Source organism: the organism of the source record quoted next, unplaced genomic scaffold, assembly GCF_019419815.1.
Source record: "Pyrus x bretschneideri cultivar Hongxiangsu unplaced genomic scaffold, Pyrus_bretschneideri_v1 Contig20, whole genome shotgun sequence".
NCBI lineage: Eukaryota > Viridiplantae > Streptophyta > Magnoliopsida > Rosales > Rosaceae > Pyrus > Pyrus x bretschneideri.
The window spans coordinates 2,970,933-2,991,316 of record NW_025999502.1 but is presented as its reverse complement, the minus strand read 5'-3'; the positions used below and the strand labels follow the sequence as shown (position 1 = coordinate 2,991,316).

Below are 20,384 nucleotides of genomic sequence, written 5' to 3'. Positions count from 1 at the left end.
TTGGTGTATCCACTTGTGCAGAATGAGGCAAAGTGTAAATGACTAGTTTTGTAAAAAGGCCATGAGTGCCATGTGTTGAGTGATCCATGAGATTAGAAAGATGTGTGTCTAGGATGAATTGTAGTGGTTATTGTGGTCCCAAGTTAAGGGCCTTCAGTTAATGTAAAAGCAAGTTAGTGCTCTTTTTTGGAATGAGATGAAATATTCCTCTGCAAGAGTTTCTGCAGAGTGAAAAACAAGAAACCATTCGTTTTCTTCCGTCTTGGTTTATTTTGCTTTCTGTTCAGCTCCATCTACATCAAAACCTTCGTTGATTCAAGAAACACTAACACTCCTCTTAGTTTAAATGAAATTAGTGTAGAATATTGCTTGTATCTGGAAAAGTATGAACTCAGAAAATAGTAATAATTATATTACATTAACGAATACCAAAACAAGAGCGCAGACCAGCCGCGGAGCTAGGATACGGTTTCCCGATCGGAGATCCATGGATCACAGACGGTATCAATTCAACCATTACTCACTCTACTCCCTCCAAGTGGAATACAAAAAGCACACCCAAAACTTTATTTGTAGGAAACAACAGAACACAAAAGGGAATTAGAAAGGTCAGTCTAGCTATACCCATATACTCCATGCCCCATTTTGTATAACACCTACTTGTACATGTGCTTTTCTCACCCGTTATTGTTAGCTACGTACTACTTCCTCATTAGCTCCACGCAGAAACAGTCAGATTTACAAGCGATACCCATCAAGCCCCAGCCTTGCAGAAAGCCAACTGGAGACTTCATTCATCTCTTTGGGAATAGTGTAGTGACCGAGCCTGCAATGTCGAACCACATACTTAGAAAATTTGCTTAAAAGGGTTTGAACAAAATGTATTGCTTGAGATATTTTTACCCTTCAAAGGGTTTGAACGAAAGGTATCGGAATCCTGCTGAAGTCAAGCAGTGGACTGATTTCTCTCCATAGTTGTAGGGCACTACATCATCACCTACAAAAAATATGTGATCAGTTTCGCATACTATTGTTGATGATCTTCTGTGCAGCATAATGGCTTCTGGTGTGACGTATATTAAGTGACCTAGATACCGTTCAAATAAATGCAGACTGCAGTATTGGCAAAAAATTATATGGAGACATACTGCTTCCATGGCATTGCAAAATGGGTAATGATGCGGCACGCCTCAAAGCCTCATGTGATCCTTCTATTTTGTTCCGTAAGCTCCTGCACAAAGTTGCAAGCCTTTTAATTATTGGACATGTAAGTCTTTTGGTATTGATACTCGGATCAACACGTACAAAGTCATACCTCGCTCCTGGAAGCCAGCCACTTAGTCCAACAACTGCCCTCAGATTGAGAGGATATGGGTTCCCATTTCCGTACCTACCCGCAGCATAACAAGTTGCAGAGTAAAGGGCCATTGCAGCACCCATGCTAAAGCCTCCAATACCGACTTTAACTGCCACAAGAAAACGTGATATACATTTCAGACATTCAGAAATGAAAATAATCATCATAAATTCTGAATAATTTCTTGAAAACTTGTGCAGATTTTAAAGATGATGGTCTGTAAGAAACGGAGGAAAAAGAATCCCACAAAGTTATTAGTCGTTTAGGACTGAACGTACCATCAGCTGGCTCAGTTGACAACAAGTTTGCAATATGCGCTGCTGAAGCATCTAAACTCTCCCAATCATCTGGACCATCGTCTGAAAGCTCTCCAACTGCGAACCCTGATAAGGAATCACATAATTCAGAAGATTATTACCAACATATGAAGAAGTGCAAAGTATACTATTTCATCTAACCGAAGTATAATCTTACATGCAGTGCAAGCAAATCCACCAAGCATAGCCACAGGACGTTTAGGAGCAGTTGGGCAGATCCACTTAATCTGTTTCATAATTGTATGTTAGAAAGTTAATTTTCATACAGGTTGAACAAAGTTGTAACAGAAATACAAATTCTTAACTTAGAAATAGTTGGATACACATGTATGCTTACATTTGGAAGAGGTAGAGATTCCAACATTTGAGATGTGCTGCCGACAGAAGGAGCATAACATGAGACTTTTTAGGTCTTAGATTATTCATCACGCATGCAATTCAACGGCTGAAAATTAAAACTGAAATTGCAGGTGGAGCCTGTGCACCAACACAGGCAACGACACAAGCAACGAAACCACAATTGTGGTAAAAAGTCCACAATTGTATCGAGGATAAAAGGAACCGAACCAGTTTATGTGTCGATTATGCAAGAATAATCCATACTTAGAAAGCATATTTGTAACCAATTAAGTGCATTTCTGGTTCCCCACTCGGAGAACAAAGTAAACTAGCGGCCCCCCAGCAATGACTTTGGCATATACTATTTCCCAAATCAAGGCTTATCAAATTAAGCTTGCCATCGATCAGATTAGAGGTGAAAGGGACAACTATCATATCAATAAATCTCACGGCCCTCCTCTCTTAATTGAATTTATTCGATTGATAATCTCACCGGAAAGATGCTGAAAAGATCTATAATGGAACCCTCCTTTGTAAAATTATAGAATATGTACAGGTGTTGACATTCTTGAACACGTTTTCTTTTTCTCTTAAACGAAAACCAAAAAGTCCATCCTTGCAGTGCAGGACATATAGTTGATACAAAAGGGAAGGAATGAAGAATTGTATCGACTGTTCATGATAAGTCAGGTTATAAACACCAAATTCAAAAAATCTGTCTTATGATAAAGTTATGGAAGACAAGTTTGGTGGTGTTATGACAAATCACGCTTGATACTCAAATTCAATTATGACCTTAACTATTTAACTGAGGAATGTTGCTGCAAGCAGCTGAGTACGAAACATTATGCTATTCATGTTGTCGTCTCTGATGTGATACAAGATTAGTCGGCTGAGGTTTTCTTTCCCTAATTAGATAGAGTAGGGCTTCAAGAGAAAGTCTTCCGGATACAGAACCACAGCAATGCATGATATATCACTCAGAAAATGGGCGAAGGAATACAAAAACAAAAAGGGTAAAAGCAAGAATACCTTGAACCGTTGTCCCCAAGTCCATGCAGCCAGACCATTGTTGCTTGATGCCTTCCTTTGGGCCTCACCACATGTGTCCTACCAAACTCAATTCTTCTAGCAGTTCTGCTACCTGAAATTTTTGTCAACATAAAGTGGCTACTCAGCGACTATACAAGTTTAAGATGCCTCAACTAACCAGAACAACCCTTTCCCCCCTCTGTAGAAATCAATAATAAGAACACAAAACTTAAGACAGCGAAAACCCGAAAATTGAGTTGCCTAATTGAATGAAATATAGGAATATCTATTATCTATATAGACTTGAACAAATTGAGACAATGAAAGTGCTAATGCTATGCTGGGCAAGAAACAAACCAGAAGACATGTTAGAATGCGTATAGCTCATCATTGCATGTTTTTTGGGTAAACTGCGCTAAACAGGCCGCCTATTGCAACAAGCTAGAAGAAGGCACTGCAATGTAGAAAACCAAGAATGTGAATGTGTATTTATAGGCAAATGGTTGGGGGGAAGAGTGAGAAAAATGGAATAGAACATGTGAGAATATGCATCATTCATCACTATTAAGACAAGTGTGCAATGCATACCAGCTACGCCAAAAACTGCCTCGAAACTGAAAAGGAGAAAAAGCAAAGCAAAGCATCAATGAAAAGGAGAGGTAAATAAAGGGACAAAAGTAGGAAGATAGCAGAGAGAATCCATGCCAAGGTTGAGCACATTCATCCATTCTTTAGAAAGAGAGAGAGAGCTCTTGCAACAAAGACAGACAGATAACATCCACAGAGAGAGAGAGAGAGAGAGAGAGAGAGAGAGAGAGAGAAGAATCTATGCTTCTTGCTTGTGGGTAGCAGCCAGAAATAAAGCAAAAACCCAACAGCAACACCATAAACCGAAAAGAATATTGCTGAGAGAAAGAATAACACAAGTTTGTACAAGAAAAATATATTTTTTCCAATCATTAGTTAGCGAATTTTTCATGATTGATTTGATGGATACCCATTAACCACAATTAAAAATTTTCTAGTGTTCCAGTTTTCTTTTTTTTTTTTTTTTTTTTTTTTTTTTTTTTTTCCCATCTACATTCTAGTGCTCAGTTTCAAAATATGAAATAAACTAGTGAAAAATCTCACCTGTGGAAAAGAGCCAAGAAACTGACGAACTGGGTTCCATTCAGCCTCCAGGTGATCTCTCTCACTTGTATTCCTTTCCCCTTATAAAATTTATGTTCTTTTTTTTTTATTGTATCTATACAATATTGATACGGAGATATATATATATATATATATATATATATATATATAATATTGGCATAAAATTGTATTTATGTATACACAAACACTATGCTGTAATAACTTATATTTCCAAAAAGATTTGTGCATAGATTACCAACCTGGATTTGTTATATGAAAGAGACAAAGGGAAAAGTAAGTAAACGATCTCTCCGTCTATCACCTTTGCCAATTGCCAACTTTCTTACTTTCCACTACAATTGAACCCCCACCTTTTAAGAGTTTTTGTTCATATTCATTAGAGAAGACAACCAAAATCACTAGAATTTTTTTAGCGACGTTTCTAATTTATAATTTTATTACCACTGATATTACTATTAAGCTAAAATTAAATGTTATTTAGTACTACAGTCTAGTGACACTATTTGATTGATAAGTCTTATGTTCAAATCTCATAAATGACGAGTTCGATACCAATTTATTCCACATTCCTTTGGTAAAAATATACGTTATGTCAAAATGAGGAAGTGGGTCAGAAAGGTGCAAGGGTTAAAGAGAAAAACTTTCTCCAACAAAGCGATCCACCATTTGCTTCACATGATGTTTTTAATGTGTTATAATATGATGATAGACAACATAAGTATATGTCATAGACTTAAGGTAGTGTTAATTAGTTAACACACATATTTATATGTGGATTTGTAATGCCAGATTGAAGTGGAAAGAATTCACTCGTCTTGAATAATAAATAGGTCCAAAAACATATATAATTAAAAAAAAAATTACTTAGACCCTTACTGAAGTCCATCTTTCTTTGCATTTCCAAGGGACTAGCTAAACCACATTGCTTAGCTATTTAACCTAAAATAACTAAAACCTTGCTCCAAGAGAGTGGTTATATTTCATCTTAAAATAGCTATGCGAATAGTTGCTAACTTGCATGATTTAGCTAAGAGGAGATATAGTTTAGCAAAACGTTAAACAATTTTTATGCTAATAGCAAAATGTTAAACATTAAATAATGTTAAAACTCACCAGTTGCACTCTATCTCCTCTTTTTGGCCCATACCCTCCTACATTTGTATCACATCCCTAACATAAATAGGGCGCACTAATATCAGCAGTTTTCATCTCTATCAGGGCTAGTTTGGTATTGCTGTGCTTTGAAAAAAACTACTTCTGCTGTGCTGTGAGAATAAGCAGTTGTGAAATAAAGCAGCAGAGTGTTTGGTAAACTTTTTTGTAAAAGTGCTTTTGAAAAAAAAAATAATATTATAGTGTTTGGTAAACTTTTATGTATACCAGATGTGAAAAAAAAGCCGGTTTTTCAAAGCTAGGTTTTGCAGCTTCTTGTTTTTGGCTTTTTTCATCCAAAATTGTGAAAAAAAACTGAAGCTGAATGTTTACCAAACACAAAAACAGCTCCCAGCTTTTTTTGATACCAGCTTTTTTCAAAATCATCTCAGTACCAAACCAGGCCTTAAAGAGGTGATACAAATATGATAGGTAAAATGTGATACTTTTACATAATATTCGTAATAGCTAGTATTGTAAGATGCTAATTTAAACTGACTAGCGAAAACAATTTGCAATCAAAGACTAACTAAATCAAGAAAAATATAGCTATAATGCTCTTGGAGATGCTCTGGTAACACTTATGAAAAGAAAAATGACCAAGGACGTACATATAAGGAGCCAAACAATAAGTCCAAAGTTGAATACATCATGATCAAAATCAATGGTCTCTGAACGTGTCCCCCTATTTCATGTTTACTCTTCAGCTAAGATCAAAATCATTTTTCAAAAGATTTCCTATATCATGAAATGTTTGTTGACTTAACTCTAACATTGAAAATAATTTTTTAACCTCAGATAAAACACCCAAAAACTGTTGTCACATCGTCGTTTATTTCCTTTGGCAACAAGCAAGTTAAAACCAGAAGTTTAATTAGGATTAACTCATATTCCAATACTTTAACCTCAAATGCTGTTATCCAAACAGAAGTTCTAACTTCTTTTTTTCATTTTTTACTTTTTATTTTTATTTTTTTCGCTTCTCCTTCTGTTAACCAAATTATTTTGTAGTTGGTCACTCAGAAAGTGGCCCAGGAATAAATCCTGGTTTCAATGTGATACATTTGATAAAAAGAAAAAGCACCAATTACTTACTAAGAGACTCCATAGAGAATTAGGTTAGGGTCCAAAGCACATTATGCACCACTAAGTTGCAGCATCCATGCAGCATGGTGATGTGTATGAAGGTTTCTTTTAACTTTCTCTCCTTTAAATTGTTTTTTTTCTTTCTTTAACGTTGTGAATATTTTCTGCAAATTTGATAACTAGAACATTTTAGGTTCTGCATAGATTAATGTACAATTTACATAGCAAGAGAAATCACAAATAGGAAAAACATAATACTTTAGTGTCAATTGTTTATGCATGCATGCAATTGTAGAGTTTTAAATAAACTTAATTTGGATTCATTAAAGTTTTTGTATCGCCCAATTGTTCACAAAATTTAAACTATGATACCAAATTATCATTAGCACATCTATCAAATTGTTGAGAGTTATGAACGTACAAGACAATTTGTAGGAATGATTTTCTTTTATATTAAAACAGTTGACCACACATCTCTGGAAATACTACTAATTAACATGGCAAACAGCCGTAGGAAAATGGCAGCATCTAAAAACTTTGCGAGGTCAACATGCATTAGTACAAGTTTTCCCTACTTTATGGAAATAATTTTAGATTAGCAGCACAACTTTTTTCCTTGTCAACTCCTTCCTTTTCCCACACTCCCATAGAGGAAGAATCATTGTCGATTAGACAACTGGGTTTATACTAACTACAGATTTGTTTAAACAGACAACAATATGCTGTTGGCACTAGTGATCTGTTATTGGAGTTTATTTAATTCGGTTCATTATAGATTTATTGAAGGCTGCAAATGGTTTAAATTGCCACTTTTGAAATTTTGGACAAAGTATCCTACTAAAATATGTGTATAAAATTTGGAGAGGCAGCAACTTTCGAACTTTTAGAAACCAATGCAGCTCACAAGTTACCTATGATTGCTTGTTTCATTTGCAAGGCTGGATTGCACAAACAAAAGTCTAATCTACGAGAGGGACATCCAGGGTTCTTGAGGAACATATCAACCTAGCTATATGTTGATGGATAAAAAATTTAAGCATTAAGTATATCTAGGCAAGAAGCAGGTTCTCCTCTATTGACTAGACATTTATGAATTGTGAACCATACCATTTCTTTAAAGTATTGCTTTGTTTTCGAAACATAGTTAAATAATTATCGTTTTTTTGGCGACATATAGAAGATGTCCTAAGTTCTAATCTCGTGAATGAAAATTTGTTTTGTTGAATAAATAAATAAATATGTATATAATTGGTTTAGTGAAAAACTATTAAAACAAACTCCGACAACCTTAGAGGTATATAGAATTTGATGGAGTTTCATAGAGTTATATGAAAATATGAATTTTGAGAAAGTTTATTTTACTTCCATATAATTCATGTGAATTTGAATTGAATCCTACATGAATTTTAATAAAGTTTATGAGACTTTTATCATAGATTTTAATAGATTTATGCGGATATATTGTCATGAATATTTTAATGATCAATTTATTAATATGCTTTTCTATTTCAAATGTTTATTATTTGAAAAGCTGATTATGACCGTGGCAAGGTGACTATTATGTTGGGAATTTGATCATGACTCTAAATCTTTAGGCCCGCTATTTTGTTCTTACTGATATAGAAAAGTTTCCAATGTAAAGAGTTATACATGGTCTTTATTTGAGAAGGATTATCAGTTTCATACATGCGTGAATTCTCATAGACGAATCACATAGATTGTTTGTACTGTGCTCTCACATAAGATATTGGTTAAGCATTGAGCTTTTGACAGAGAGAAGGATCGCAATCGACAACGACTTCAAGTTCATCGATTACAGGTATGTTTTCTATCTTATTTGAATCACAAGGTTTAGATTTAGAGCTGTCGTAGCTTTTAAGAAGAAATATGGTAAATATACTTCATTACTTTAGTCATCCTCTAGGGTTACAATATATAGGTACATATTCCTTATTATACAAGGAATGCAATTACAAGGGTACTGAAATTAAATATAAAGATTACAAATTCTAATCCTACCTAAAATATGACTCCTAGAATATTCACAATTAAGACTCAAATCAACATTCTCCCTCAAGTTGGTGCATAGATATTATACATGCCCAACTTGATAATTGAGTCTTGGAAAACTTTACTACTTACTCCATGAGTAAGAACATCAGCCAGCTGCTCTTTTGAATTCACAAATGGTATAGATGTAATCTTCCTTTTATGGTTTTCCTTGACAAAATGTTGATTAACCTCATATGTTTGTACAGTCATATTCTACCAGATGATCTGCAATGTAAAGTCATAGCCTCCTTAATTTGGTTCAAAACCAAGACATCTCAAAAGTTTACGTAACCAAAGAAGTTTCACGTATTTCGTGTGCCATTCCTCTATACTCAGCTTCAGTAGATGACCTTGACACCACTTTCTGCTTCTTACTATGCGACATAACCTTGGCTCATTTTATGGGTTAAATTTGGCTCGAAAATAGGTTTTAACCCAAAACCTTTTTTTAGCCCAATGATTGGAGAAGCTTTGGGTAAGTTTAAAACTTAAATTTTGAATTTTAATCCAACCATTGGAGTTGGACTTAGTGAAAACATATCGTTATGTCAAAAACAGGGAGTTCAGAAATATGCAATGGATTAAAGAGAGAAACCTTATCCAACAAGGCAATTCACCATTTGCTTCACATGATGTTTTTGACGTGTTACAATATGAGTAAACGACAAATTATATGTCATAGACTTAAAGTAGTGTAATGTAATACCAGATTGAAGTGGAGACAACTCACTTACCTTGAAAAATAGGTCCAAAAGCATAATTTAGAAAAATTAATTACTTAGGCCCTTAGTGAAGTCTAATCGACGAGGGACGTCCAGGGTTCTTGAGGAACTTCAGCCTAGCTATAAGTTAATGGATAAAAAAGTTTAAGCATCAAGTATATCTAGGCAAGAAGCAGGTTCTCCTCTATTGACTGGACATTTACGAATTGTGAACCATACCATTTATTTAAAGTATTACTTTGTTTTCTAAACATAGTTAAATATGTCAATTATCGTTTGTTTTGGCGACATATAGAAGAGGTCCTAAGTTCTAATGAATGAGAATTTGTTGTTGAATATATTTGTATATAATTTGGTTTATTGAAAAATTACTAAAACAAACTCCAACAACCTTAAGGGGTGTATCATATCTAGAATTTGATGGAGTTTAATAGAATTATATGAAGACATGAATTTATGTGAATTTTAATTGAATCCTGCGTGGATTTTAATGAAGTTTGTGAAACTTTTATCATGGATTTTAATAGAATTATGCTGATTTTTATGGTATTTTAATGACCAATTTATTAATGCATTCAAATTTTTATTATTTGAAATGGTGATTAAGGTGACTTGTATGTTAGAATTTGATCATGAATCCAAGTCTTTAGGCCGGTTATTTAGTCCTTATTTTGAGAAGGATTATTAGTTTCATACATACATGGATTCTAATAGAAGAATCACATGAATTGTTTGTACTGTGCTCTCACAAAAGATACCGGTATCGACTACGGCTTCAAAGTTCATCGATCTCTATAGGTATGTTTTCATTCTTCTTCGAATTACAAGGTTTAGATTTAGAGCTGTCGTAGAGCTCTTATCGTGCTCTTATAGCGTTTTCATAGTGCGCTCTTTCTGTAGTGCTCTTATAGAGCCCTTTTAGTGTGCGTTAAGTGTTGTGATTTATTAACTTACCTTTGATCTTTGAGGGTTTAAACATGTTCTTACATTTTATTGACTCTATAAAAGTTTATTTTGAATGCATCTGAATTTGAAGGTCTAGAAAATTCATCAAACTCCATATACAATACACATCGTGCAATAAGACACTTGTAATTTATATAGCACTTATGATAACATGAACGTCGAATGTTACTGATAATACACTATTATCACTACATGTTATTCAGTGACAATAGCAATACTTGTTAGTGAGTCACAATATAAGAAAAAAATTTGGGCCACCGCACATAAAAAATTTGTGGCATAAGAAGGATTTTTGTCTTTCGTTTAGGTCGGCCTCCTTGTAAACAAGCGTGAAGTTTTTTATTCTTATATGAAATGATCGTTATATTAATTGATTCATATGGACTGGTAAGTTTCAAAACTAGTAAAAAAATGCTTGCATAACAAAACTTTAGATGACGAAGCATATTTCGTCCAAAAAGACTTCACTTGACAAATTAAGACTTCGTCATGCCAAATGACGAAGTAATAAGGTTATTTTAATGTTTGTTTAGAGATATTTTCCGTTCTAATATTATTATGTCTTAATTGTCAGCTCTACTCCCTTGTCTCGTTTTCTCTGCAAAGTTCCAGAAACCTCCATCCACAGACCACCAAATAGAAGCCTCTCTTCAAATTCTATGGGGTTTTGCTCCTAGCTTTGTGCTAGGTTAATTTTGTCTGACCCCGCTGTTCTTGTAAACTAGGTTGCACGGACATTCCAAAATTCTTAAGTGTCGAAGTGCCCTGCTGTTCTTGTAACTAGGTTGCATGGACACTCAAAATCCTGAAGAGTTGGAAACTCTGCCGCGTCCACGACACGGGTTAGACGCGGTCAACACACAGCCAAAACACTAGTCAAGATACGGCAGGAGCATTTTCATAAATTTGAAAAATATTTTGAGTCAATTTTGGAAACATTGAAACATGTGGGCAATTTGGAAAACCAAAAACTAAAGCCTAAAAGCAACCCGACCTAACCTAACTTCAGTCCTTGTGTTGTTTTAATTATTATGTTTGTGGTTATTTTAGTTATTATGTATAATGAATGAATTTGATGAACACGATTATTTTGTTATATTATGATTTTTATTATTATTTTTAATATATGCAATATCTACTATACATTTATTATATTTTAATCATCGTATCTTAGCCGTCTCCGTATCTTATTTTTTAAGATTTGCCATGTTCCTGTATTGCCGTGTCACGTGTCTTCGTATATGTATCATGTGTCTATGCAATCTAAGTTGTAAGGTTTTGTGTTTTCCCTGGTAGAGACCGTGTATTTACTTTGTAAAACTCGTGTTCTGAACAAAAAGAATGGAAGAACAATGAAAATTCATATCCCATTTTGGCTACAGTTGAGCAGGATTCCTGCTTAGAAACTGTGTGTACATATATATATATATATATATAGGAAACCTTTAAGAGAAGGGATCTCATTTTTTTTTTTATAAAAATGGGGATTAATTGTAAGGTCCACACCACTTCGAACTTTAACGATCCGATCTGTTTATTTTTCAAGTTGCACCTTATAGATCATCCTTACAAAATATTAGTCAAATCAAAAATGTTTAAGACATCTAATTGAGTTCAAAGAAATTAACGAATACTTTGTTATATAAGAAACAATGAAATTTTATCTTGATAATTATATAGGCAAATGATTTCGGATTGAATTGAATTTTTTCAAGGATGATCTATGAATCGAGACTAACAAAATAGACCGTTCGGATCATTAAAGTTCGATATTGAGCGGACCCCACACCTAATCCCTATTTTTTTTAAAAAAAAACAAATAGAGATCTCTTTGTATAAAGGATCTGTGTGTATGTGTGTGTGTGTGTGTTACTCTATTCTAAACTTAGAGACGGGCGGCTACAGTGCATTTTTTTTTTTGGGGGGTGGTGGGGGAAGGATTTGGTTTTAATACGAAATTGCCATTTCTTTTATGTAAACATGGCCTATGGTGTGAGTTCGTGAGTTTGGGACCTACGTGGGTTGTGATGTGAATTTGTGGGTTTGGTCTTGTGGTGTTTTTTTTTTTTTAGAGTAATGCATTTGCCCATTTAGGCTTCTTACTAGGCTTGTCACAATTAGTTGTAACCCATTTAAACGTTTTTAGTTTTTCTTTTTAGGGTTAACGGTTTCATTAGTGGGGCAAGTTTATTTTCAAAAAATACATAGTGAGTTGAATGCCATATTATGTAACTTATTTGTATTGTTGTTGAAAACAAATGTATTTCTTTTTTAATATTGCTTTAATTTCATTTTGAGGATAAAATAAACAAGATTTTTTTTATTCTTTTTCTTGCATAAATATATGGTATTAAAACTTTTATTATATTTTTTTTATTTATATGACAAATTTCTCAATCTGTCGTTGTGCGCCGGGCATGAATACTTGTGTATTCTGCACTTTTCCTAGATCACTGTTTTTAAGTGGATCTAAAACATTAGACCAAGTTGATGAGTCTGCGCTCATATATGGCTTTCAAATTCCACATGATTAGTTGATTCATAGAATCAAGATCGGTAATATTCTTTTCTTCCATGAGTGTTATCCGCAAAATCACTACTCTTAAACTTGATTACTACGCGTTTTGGCGGCCGACCATCAACACTCAGGAAAGGTATGAATCATATGATTGTGGGCCTGTGATGTCAAAAGATATGCATTAACAGTTGAAAATTGCCTACTTGCGTTTGAAGACATGTAAAGCCTAACACGTGGATAATATGTATTGAATGACAGTCAAGCTATTAAAGGTAAGTAAATATATTACCCTAATTACAAGTCAACTCGCAACAATTACTTTATTGGGTCACGCGTTCGAATGAAAAATATTCTTACTTGTCCTTAGTGTAATTATGAAACCATTTGAATATAAGTCGTAATTTTTTTAATACATTCGATATTATATTGTACTAAAGGATGAGGGAGTCAGCTGAATCTCACCATGAACTAGTCATAATAATTTGGTTCGAATTCGTTTTTGGTAAAAATCAAATCTAAAACGTCTCATTTACAAGTGAAGAGGAATATTAAGTGACATATATAAATTATAATTTGTTTTGTTAAATCTCCGACATGGGATTCCCAACATGCCCCATCATGTGAGATCATATTTTTAGTGGGTCACACGTGAAGAGAATCACATCAGAAAAGAAGGACAAGCATGTTAATATTATAACTTGGAACACACCTAGTAATGGGGTTCGAAAAGAATACTGACCTAGTATTCAGTCCCAAAACAAAACCTACTCTGATACTAGGTTAAAGAGTCCCAAACAAAACCTACTCTGATACTAGGTTAAAGACGAGGTCCAACACTGATATCGCCCCCAACTTAACCACTTGTAGCCCGTGGGATGTGGAATTTTAACCTTAAAACCTCTGATAATTAAGAATGAAACCATTTGCATATAATTCGTAATTTGTTTTGTTAAATTTCCGTTGTGGGATTACCAACATAAATATCAAAATAAGCCAACCACAGAACATAGCATTCTTACATATGCATATGTAAGACTAGTGTGGATTCTACTCGTTCAGTATGCTTCTTGGCTATAATTTCCTCAACCTGTTGATCAAAAGCATTGAGTGTCTACACACTTTGTCGAGCAGCTCAATGTACGATTCTGGGTGGTCAGCGTTCAACGGAAACCAATAGTTCTCGATTTAGTACCTCGTATACATTTCCATGGGTTGCCTGCAGACATGAAATCAGAGCTTTGACCAGTACCTCGTCATCACAGTAAGCCACAACCTCGTGATTGAAACGAACCACGGAGTCCTTCAGTAGTTCATCCTTCCTCTGCTTGTCTGGAAACAAGTGTGTTATTGGTTTCTTGCCATACAATGGACTCATGAACTGAGAGATAAATAACTTGCTCTTGCTGAGTGGATCAAAAGATTCAATAGTCCCGGGACTCAGCCTCCAGAACCACTTCCGAGCTGCACCTGCCAGGGTCAATGGGAAAGCTCCGCTCGTAAGTGCTCCCGGAGCACAATACATTATCATCCTATAAATAAACATATTGTATTGACATGCTCTGCAGGTCCCCTCCCCCTTCACCTGAGTACGCCTTGATTTCTTACAGCTGACGACAATGACGGACCATCCTCAAAAGGAACCCGCAACTCAATCCCAAAACCTTATTTTGTTGAAGGGGATGCTTCTTGCATTCTGTACTCCAGTGGTCACCCCTAAGCTCGTGACAATGACCATAAACCTCGACAATAACACGACAAGGAGGCAGTTGGTTCGGAGGGTTCGGCCATGGCTTCCCCGAGAGCTTGCGGGCACTCTCCAACGTTGGACTCTCTTATATGAGAGTGCTGCACCTACACATCCTTCTTATATGAATTCAAGAGATTTTTCAGTATGCTCAGAACATCAGCATATACATCATGTCAATCAATCAGAAGGCTCTGCATTTTGACAATTTTTATTTGATTAATTTTCTTTTGAACCAATCAATTTTGGTTCAAGAAAGAACAAGCAATACCCATCAATTATTTTGGAAAATGCGTCGAAGGGCGTCCTTACAAGAGGATCGATAGTGTTCCCAAAAGTTGGTGTTCCCTGTGTCTAAATTATCACAGAGGTTCTATCTCAAATGTTGCAAAAGCAACAGCCACAAATTACAAAACTAAACATCAATCAACCAGACAAAAACAGAAGGCTTCCAATTTTGAAAGTCAAAACTGCAGCGTATACTGGACATCGTCTCTCCATCTCCCCCTGAATTTGGGTCAATTCAAATCAGTGATGGTCATCGGAATGGTCTGGAGATCCACCGGGTCCAACAACTTCAAGCTGTGAAGTATCAGATGAAATAAATTAGACCAATTCTGCATAACTTGAAGCTAATAAGCAGCTCTGCATGAACAACGAAAAATGATGTAAGAACATTATGATTCCCTATAGGATTTGATTGGAAGTATTTCACGCATAACCTGCGTTGCATGGAACTGATTGACTCTACCATCGTTAGCATTTCAATAACAAAGGTTGTGGAACAAAACACTACCAGTTGTTCCAACCCTGGTAGGTATGAACCTATGAAGCTCAGCTTATAGATGCCCCTGAGCTCAAACACTTCTATTTCTAGAGCTACCATCTCCATGACATCACACTATGTGGAGTTGCAGTCCCCCGACCCATCTCACACGTGCACGTGTCTTCATGTCGACCCACATGCCGTTGGATCATAATCCATGTAACAACGTAAAAGTCCAAATCTGGATTTAGATTTGTTTCCATCCGGTCCAGATCAGGGAGCAGAAAAAAATTATCTCATCAAGTTTAAGCCTCCACTTACCACAAAGTATTGTGTGCACACTGGACATTCATGCGGCTTGCCTTTCTCCAACCAAAACCACACAACATCATGCTCATCCTCTGCAATTAAAATACCGACAAAAAAAAGAACATCAAACTGATAGCAACATAACCCAAACGATTTTTTTTACAAGATTCAGTGAGCAAGAATACATATGCACACAGAGAGAAGAGAAACAATGAAGATAGAAGTACCCACCGCCTTCACCACCAGGGCATCCAACTATTCTCTTGTCGTAATAGGACTTGACAACCGCAGGTTCTTCCTAAAAGCCAAAAATACATAAGTTGCAATTTCATCTCTCTTTCCCCCCTTTTATAATAAAATTAGAGACAAGTATACACATCAAAACATTTGTGGCAAAATCAAGAGCAAAGCAATCCTTCTCCCTCCCTTAAAGAAGGTTAAGAACATATAAATTGCAACCTATTGATAAGGATAGAAACTGATTTAGTTCAGTTTCCCGCCACCAAAAATCAAATCCAGATTTGTTTCCATTTTTCTTCAGAGACAAACAATTCTCATTATTCCATCATAAAATCAAATATATGAAAACAATTAGTACTCTTTTCTCTTCCAGTCCATGCCCGATAGACTCAAATTGAGCATTGCTCTGTAAAGAGCCAAACTGGGACAAATTAGGGACATTTACAAAAATTAAGAAAGAGTGGTACCAAACAGTGCTTACATTATGTAATTATACAAAGTATGTGTTCATTTAATTTATCTGAAAAGAAAATTGTGATGGTGCTCAACTATATGTTTTACAAAAACAGTACGTGTGTATACTCCAAAACTAGTTCAACACCCCCTCCCCCTTTCTCTCCCTCCCTCCCTCTCTCTTCAGAAAAAAAAAATGAACAAAACACAAATTAGCACAACAACAATCAATATCGCACTTAAAAGGGCTGCATGAACTTTAACCAAATAGCAACCTTACCAAAACCAAACAATCATTTTATTTTATTTTGGTATTCTAAAGTTGTCAGGACTTGAACCTCCCACACAAATTTGAAATAACCTATTGCATAATCCTGGATTATTCATTTGCATGGCTTCCGGAAACCAGACTCAATCAGTCCAGTCCAGTCCAAACCCATTACCAAGAAACAGCTTGGTCTTTAGCTACAAAACCAGAATTAAAGTAGAATGACTTCATACTTACTTCAAAAATATGATTTTGATATGTGCCTCAGATTGTAGATGTTTGGACTTTGAACCGAAGCCCTATTGGTTGGTCCATTTAAGCCACTACCACATTTGATGCTTTGAGGTTTCAGTTTTTAACTTTTTATATTATCTCCTTAGTTCAACCCGGAACAATTTACATGTAAATAATTTATTATTTACAAAAGTAAAAATCTTAATATGTGGAGACAAGTCCAATTAGGAATTATGAAAATTAACACTAACAGGTATGCATATCTTTTTATTTAATAAAAGAATATGCTTAAATAGAAGAACTGAAACTATTTTATAAAAGTCCAGGTTCTAAAAGGCGTTAGGTGCTAATCAGGTGGCGGGTAGGGGACTAGGCAGGCGCCAAGGAGGTTTTTTTTTATATTTTAATTAAATTTATTATATAACTTACAAATAAGTTTTTACTTAAATTTAAAAAACTATACATAATTGTACTGAGAAACATAAATTGCAAAATAGAATGATATATAAATTATAAAGTACAAGAACATAGTAAAAAGTAAAAAAATGGGGAACAAGCACATAATGAGTGTTCATCCATGTATCCAACAAGTATCTTACAATTTATTGAAAACATAAAATGCAAAATGGAGGTTATCTATTTTCTTTGTAAGTGAGAGTCGCGACCCGAAGCCATTTTCTTAAATAAATAAATAAAAAGCAAAAAAAGTCACAAAACCACCCAGACAGCCTAGGCATACCTAGGTCTGCCTAGCCCGCTTATGTCAACCTAGGCGGGCTAGGTAGGGTCCTGGGCAAGTCTAGGTGGCCTTTTTTATTTTTAAAACGCCTAGAGATTAATCGGGGCGGTGGCCAGCCGTTTAGCGCCTAGGCAGGGACTTTTGGAACATTGATAAAAGTAAAGTACCTAGCTTTTCCATTTTCACAAAGTATTACACCCAACAATTGGGTGCAAATGTGACCAAAATGCCAGTTATGCTCAATTGGGTGCAAATGTTTAAATTTTAATTAGATTCTGCTACTGTGAAATCCAATTGTGTTTAAAAAAATGCATTTCAAGTACGTGTGAAGCACAGAACCCAAAACGAAATTCCTAAAGCAATTTACAGGAATAATCCGTTTCCAGTTCCACATGATATATTTCTAGCTGACCGTCGTATAGCATATAGCAGAAGGCTCCACAAATCAAGTGACAGATAACTTTTGAAACCGTTACGCAATCTAAATTTCACGAGATAGCACTGACCTTTGTGCCAAAAGGACCAACAGGATAGTTGATTTCGAGAACATCCCTTCCCTGGGAAAAAGATCAAGAAAATGCATAAACTTCTAAAACCCAAAATAAACGATCGCGTATTGGTTAATGAAAATGACACAGAAAAGTGTAAATCGTCAATCAGATTTCAACTAGTTAAGTTAATACCAAAGAAATAGGTACAATTTGTCACTTCCCTCACTAACTCCTTTTTTCCTACATTTTCTCAGCAGTCAAACGGTCTCCTCAGAAAAAAAAATTTATCAAAATCATACATTAATTAAAAAAAAGTGTTACCTCAAGTTCAGCTTCAAGCTCCTCTCGCTCGTGGCCCGTGGCAATGGGCATAACGTCCTCAACCTTCTTAACACCAGTCGACGCTGCAATAAAACACTCAAATCAAAATCCCGCTCATCGGACAATGATCTGAGAGGACAAACAAGGGTTGAGGAAGAAGAAGAGTTTACCAGCTTCGGCAGTGGTGCTGAAGTAGCTAGGAAGGAGAGGAAGGGGCTTGTGGAGGAGGGATCGGGCGGGTCCAGGAGCCGATCGGCATGGAGCGGCGGCGGCTAGGGTTAGGGTTTTGAGCTGAGAGGAAGAGAGCAGTCTCCGCCACATGGTTCTGATTGTTGTGGAGGTGAGTGTGTTTTGATGTCAGGCCACCCCTTTGGTGTTGGAGACGAAGAGATTGGATCTCTTGATCTCCTTTTGTGATAATTTTCTGTTTGTTTCTCGAGAAAATGGGGATTTGTTTAGGGGTGGGAAAATGGTGGGAGGCTGGGTGGGAGGAGTCCAACGGGTCTTCGGGTTTTGTCCGGAAGAAAGGATGATTGAGCCGGGTCTATACGGGTAAGGATTCACCTCGCACGTGGGAAAGTTGGTGTACACGTGCTGGAATTTGCCAATTTGGGATGGGATGTTTACGGTCCTGTCATTTTTACTTTCGGTAAAATGGACCATTGGTTAGGTTTCCAATGAAGATTGTTTAGCCATTTCTTCCCAATTGAAAGAAACTTGGGTAGAGCAGTTGGACCCGACGTAAGGATGAGCATTTTTTAGACAGAAAGTGCCTTATTATATTTAGATATCATTTGACCTTACGTAAGTACAACTTTCAATGCATATGATCTCATCATTTATGAAAGTAGTTTGACTAACTCGTGTAAGGCCATAAATCGGCTCAAAACACTTCGAGCTCGCACCAGGTTTGGGTCGTGGTTAGCAGTGAGCAGCTCGAAATTTTTTTACCAGCTCAAAATAATCTTGAACTCGGCTCGATCATTCAAGCTTGAGACGTAGTAATAAGTTGAAAAATACATGTCATCAACTCCTGATTAAATGTGTTACAAGAATATTATTTTTCCTATTTCTTGTCTAAGACGTATTTAGAGACACAAATTCAACTAATTCAACTAACAAAACAAAAAGATAAACCTAGAAATGACAGTTTAATAGGGTTTCTTCTTTTCTGTGGAATGTGGTGAAAATAGTCAAATGAGACTTTTAAATCGTGGCTTAAATCACATACAGAATTTGAAAAACCAAAGCTCATTGCAGAATTGTTCATTTGTGTTGGTATCTACTTCAAAACTTTGTAGAGGTAAGATATTGCCATACGTTTATTTTATGCAAGATGTTTCCTTGTATGAAGATAAGGTGTTGAAATATTGCTTTTGAAACATCGTATCCTCCAGTTTTCTTTTACTTCAAAAGAAACCACGTGGGATGACCTAACCTGCTATCGGGTTCTACTTCAATTAGCATGTTTGAAATTTTTGTGTTGCATTGTTTATGTTATAAATATTAGTATATGCCCACACAGAATGTGTATAAAATTTTTTATTTTTGCTTTTAAAATTGAAGAAGAGAGAAAGAAAGTGAGAGAGAACGTAGGAATTGATAGTAGACTAAATAATAGTTTCACCCTTTTTTGGTTGATAAAGAGAGTTCTATTAATGTGTAGTTTAGATTCTTTTACTGACATGCACTGCCAAGGGGTAAAACATTTACGCAATCAAACCAACTTAGTATTAAAATAACTCGAAACAGCTCGAGCTCAGTATTAGGCTTGAAAATTTTAAGCTCACTCGAGCTCAACTTGTATAAGAAGCATGCCAAGCCTAGCTCAAGCTGGGGAAAAATTACCCAAGCCAAATTTGAGCACAATGACATTCAGTTTCTACGTTGGCTCATTTACGACCCTAATCTTTTGAAAACCTACCAAATTTAAGTAGAATCTTGTCAGCAAGCGTCCGTATCATCAAACTCAAAAGAGGCATGAGAAATGTGGGGTTGGGTGAGATTAAATACAAGGGATCCGTTTTTTCTATGAGGAGGGTCGGACTCCTGACGTGGCTCGAGCATCCAAACCCAAAAAACTTTAGCACTCTAAAAATTTTATTTTGCACTCAAAATTTTTTATA

General features: G+C 35.6%; 2 protein-coding genes across 4 annotated transcripts; both read right to left on the bottom strand.

The window, feature by feature from the left end:
- Positions 1 to 386: 386 nt before the first annotated feature.
- On the bottom strand, positions 387 to 4,310 carry LOC125477160 (acyl-protein thioesterase 2). 3 transcript variants are annotated; one of them, XM_048584114.1, is made up of 11 exons: positions 4,177 to 4,257; positions 3,634 to 3,659; positions 3,403 to 3,499; positions 3,046 to 3,157; positions 2,012 to 2,048; positions 1,832 to 1,901; positions 1,636 to 1,740; positions 1,316 to 1,466; positions 1,149 to 1,231; positions 904 to 997; positions 387 to 826 (listed from the first exon to the last, which is right to left on the bottom strand). In XM_048584114.1, the coding sequence occupies exons 3-11, from the start codon at positions 3,434 to 3,436 to the stop codon at positions 739 to 741; spliced, it is 774 nt and encodes a 257-aa protein (XP_048440071.1). In that variant the 5' UTR covers positions 3,437 to 3,499; positions 3,634 to 3,659; positions 4,177 to 4,257; the 3' UTR covers positions 387 to 738. The 3 variants fall into 3 exon arrangements, with proteins under 3 accessions (XP_048440071.1, XP_048440070.1, XP_048440069.1); XM_048584113.1 differs by lacking the exon at positions 3,634 to 3,659 and having other exon boundaries at positions 4,177 to 4,266; XM_048584112.1 differs by lacking the exons at positions 3,403 to 3,499; positions 3,634 to 3,659 and having other exon boundaries at positions 4,177 to 4,310.
- A 10,385-nt stretch (positions 4,311 to 14,695) lies between these two features.
- On the bottom strand, positions 14,696 to 18,616 carry LOC125477153 (cytochrome c oxidase subunit 5b-2, mitochondrial). Its single transcript, XM_048584100.1, has 6 exons — positions 18,429 to 18,616; positions 18,259 to 18,341; positions 17,953 to 18,003; positions 15,744 to 15,810; positions 15,525 to 15,604; positions 14,696 to 15,019 (listed from the first exon to the last, which is right to left on the bottom strand). The coding sequence occupies exons 1-6, from the start codon at positions 18,577 to 18,579 to the stop codon at positions 14,966 to 14,968; spliced, it is 486 nt and encodes a 161-aa protein (XP_048440057.1). The 5' UTR covers positions 18,580 to 18,616; the 3' UTR covers positions 14,696 to 14,965.
- Positions 18,617 to 20,384: the final 1,768 nt, after the last annotated feature.

Excerpts from the sequence above, each read along its gene's own strand:
- LOC125477160 (XM_048584112.1), bottom strand. The coding sequence starts at position 4,216 with ATGGAACCCAGTTCGTCAGTTTCTTGGCTCTTTTCCACAG. Across the intron at positions 3,158-4,176 it reads TTCTTGGCTCTTTTCCACAG|GTAGCAGAACTGCTAGAAGA; the intron begins GTGAGATTTTTC and ends CAAAAATTTCAG. Across the intron at positions 1,741-1,831 it reads TGGATTTGCTTGCACTGCAT|GGTTCGCAGTTGGAGAGCTT; the intron begins GTAAGATTATAC and ends ATTCCTTATCAG.
- LOC125477153 (XM_048584100.1), bottom strand. The coding sequence starts at position 18,579 with ATGTGGCGGAGACTGCTCTCTTCCTCTCAGCTCAAAACCCTAACCCTA. Across the intron at positions 15,811-17,952 it reads TTGGTCCTTTTGGCACAAAG|GAAGAACCTGCGGTTGTCAA; the intron begins GTCAGTGCTATC and ends TTTGGCTTTTAG. Across the intron at positions 15,020-15,524 it reads TGTGCACACAATACTTTGTG|CTTGAAGTTGTTGGACCCGG; the intron begins GTAAGTGGAGGC and ends GATACTTCACAG.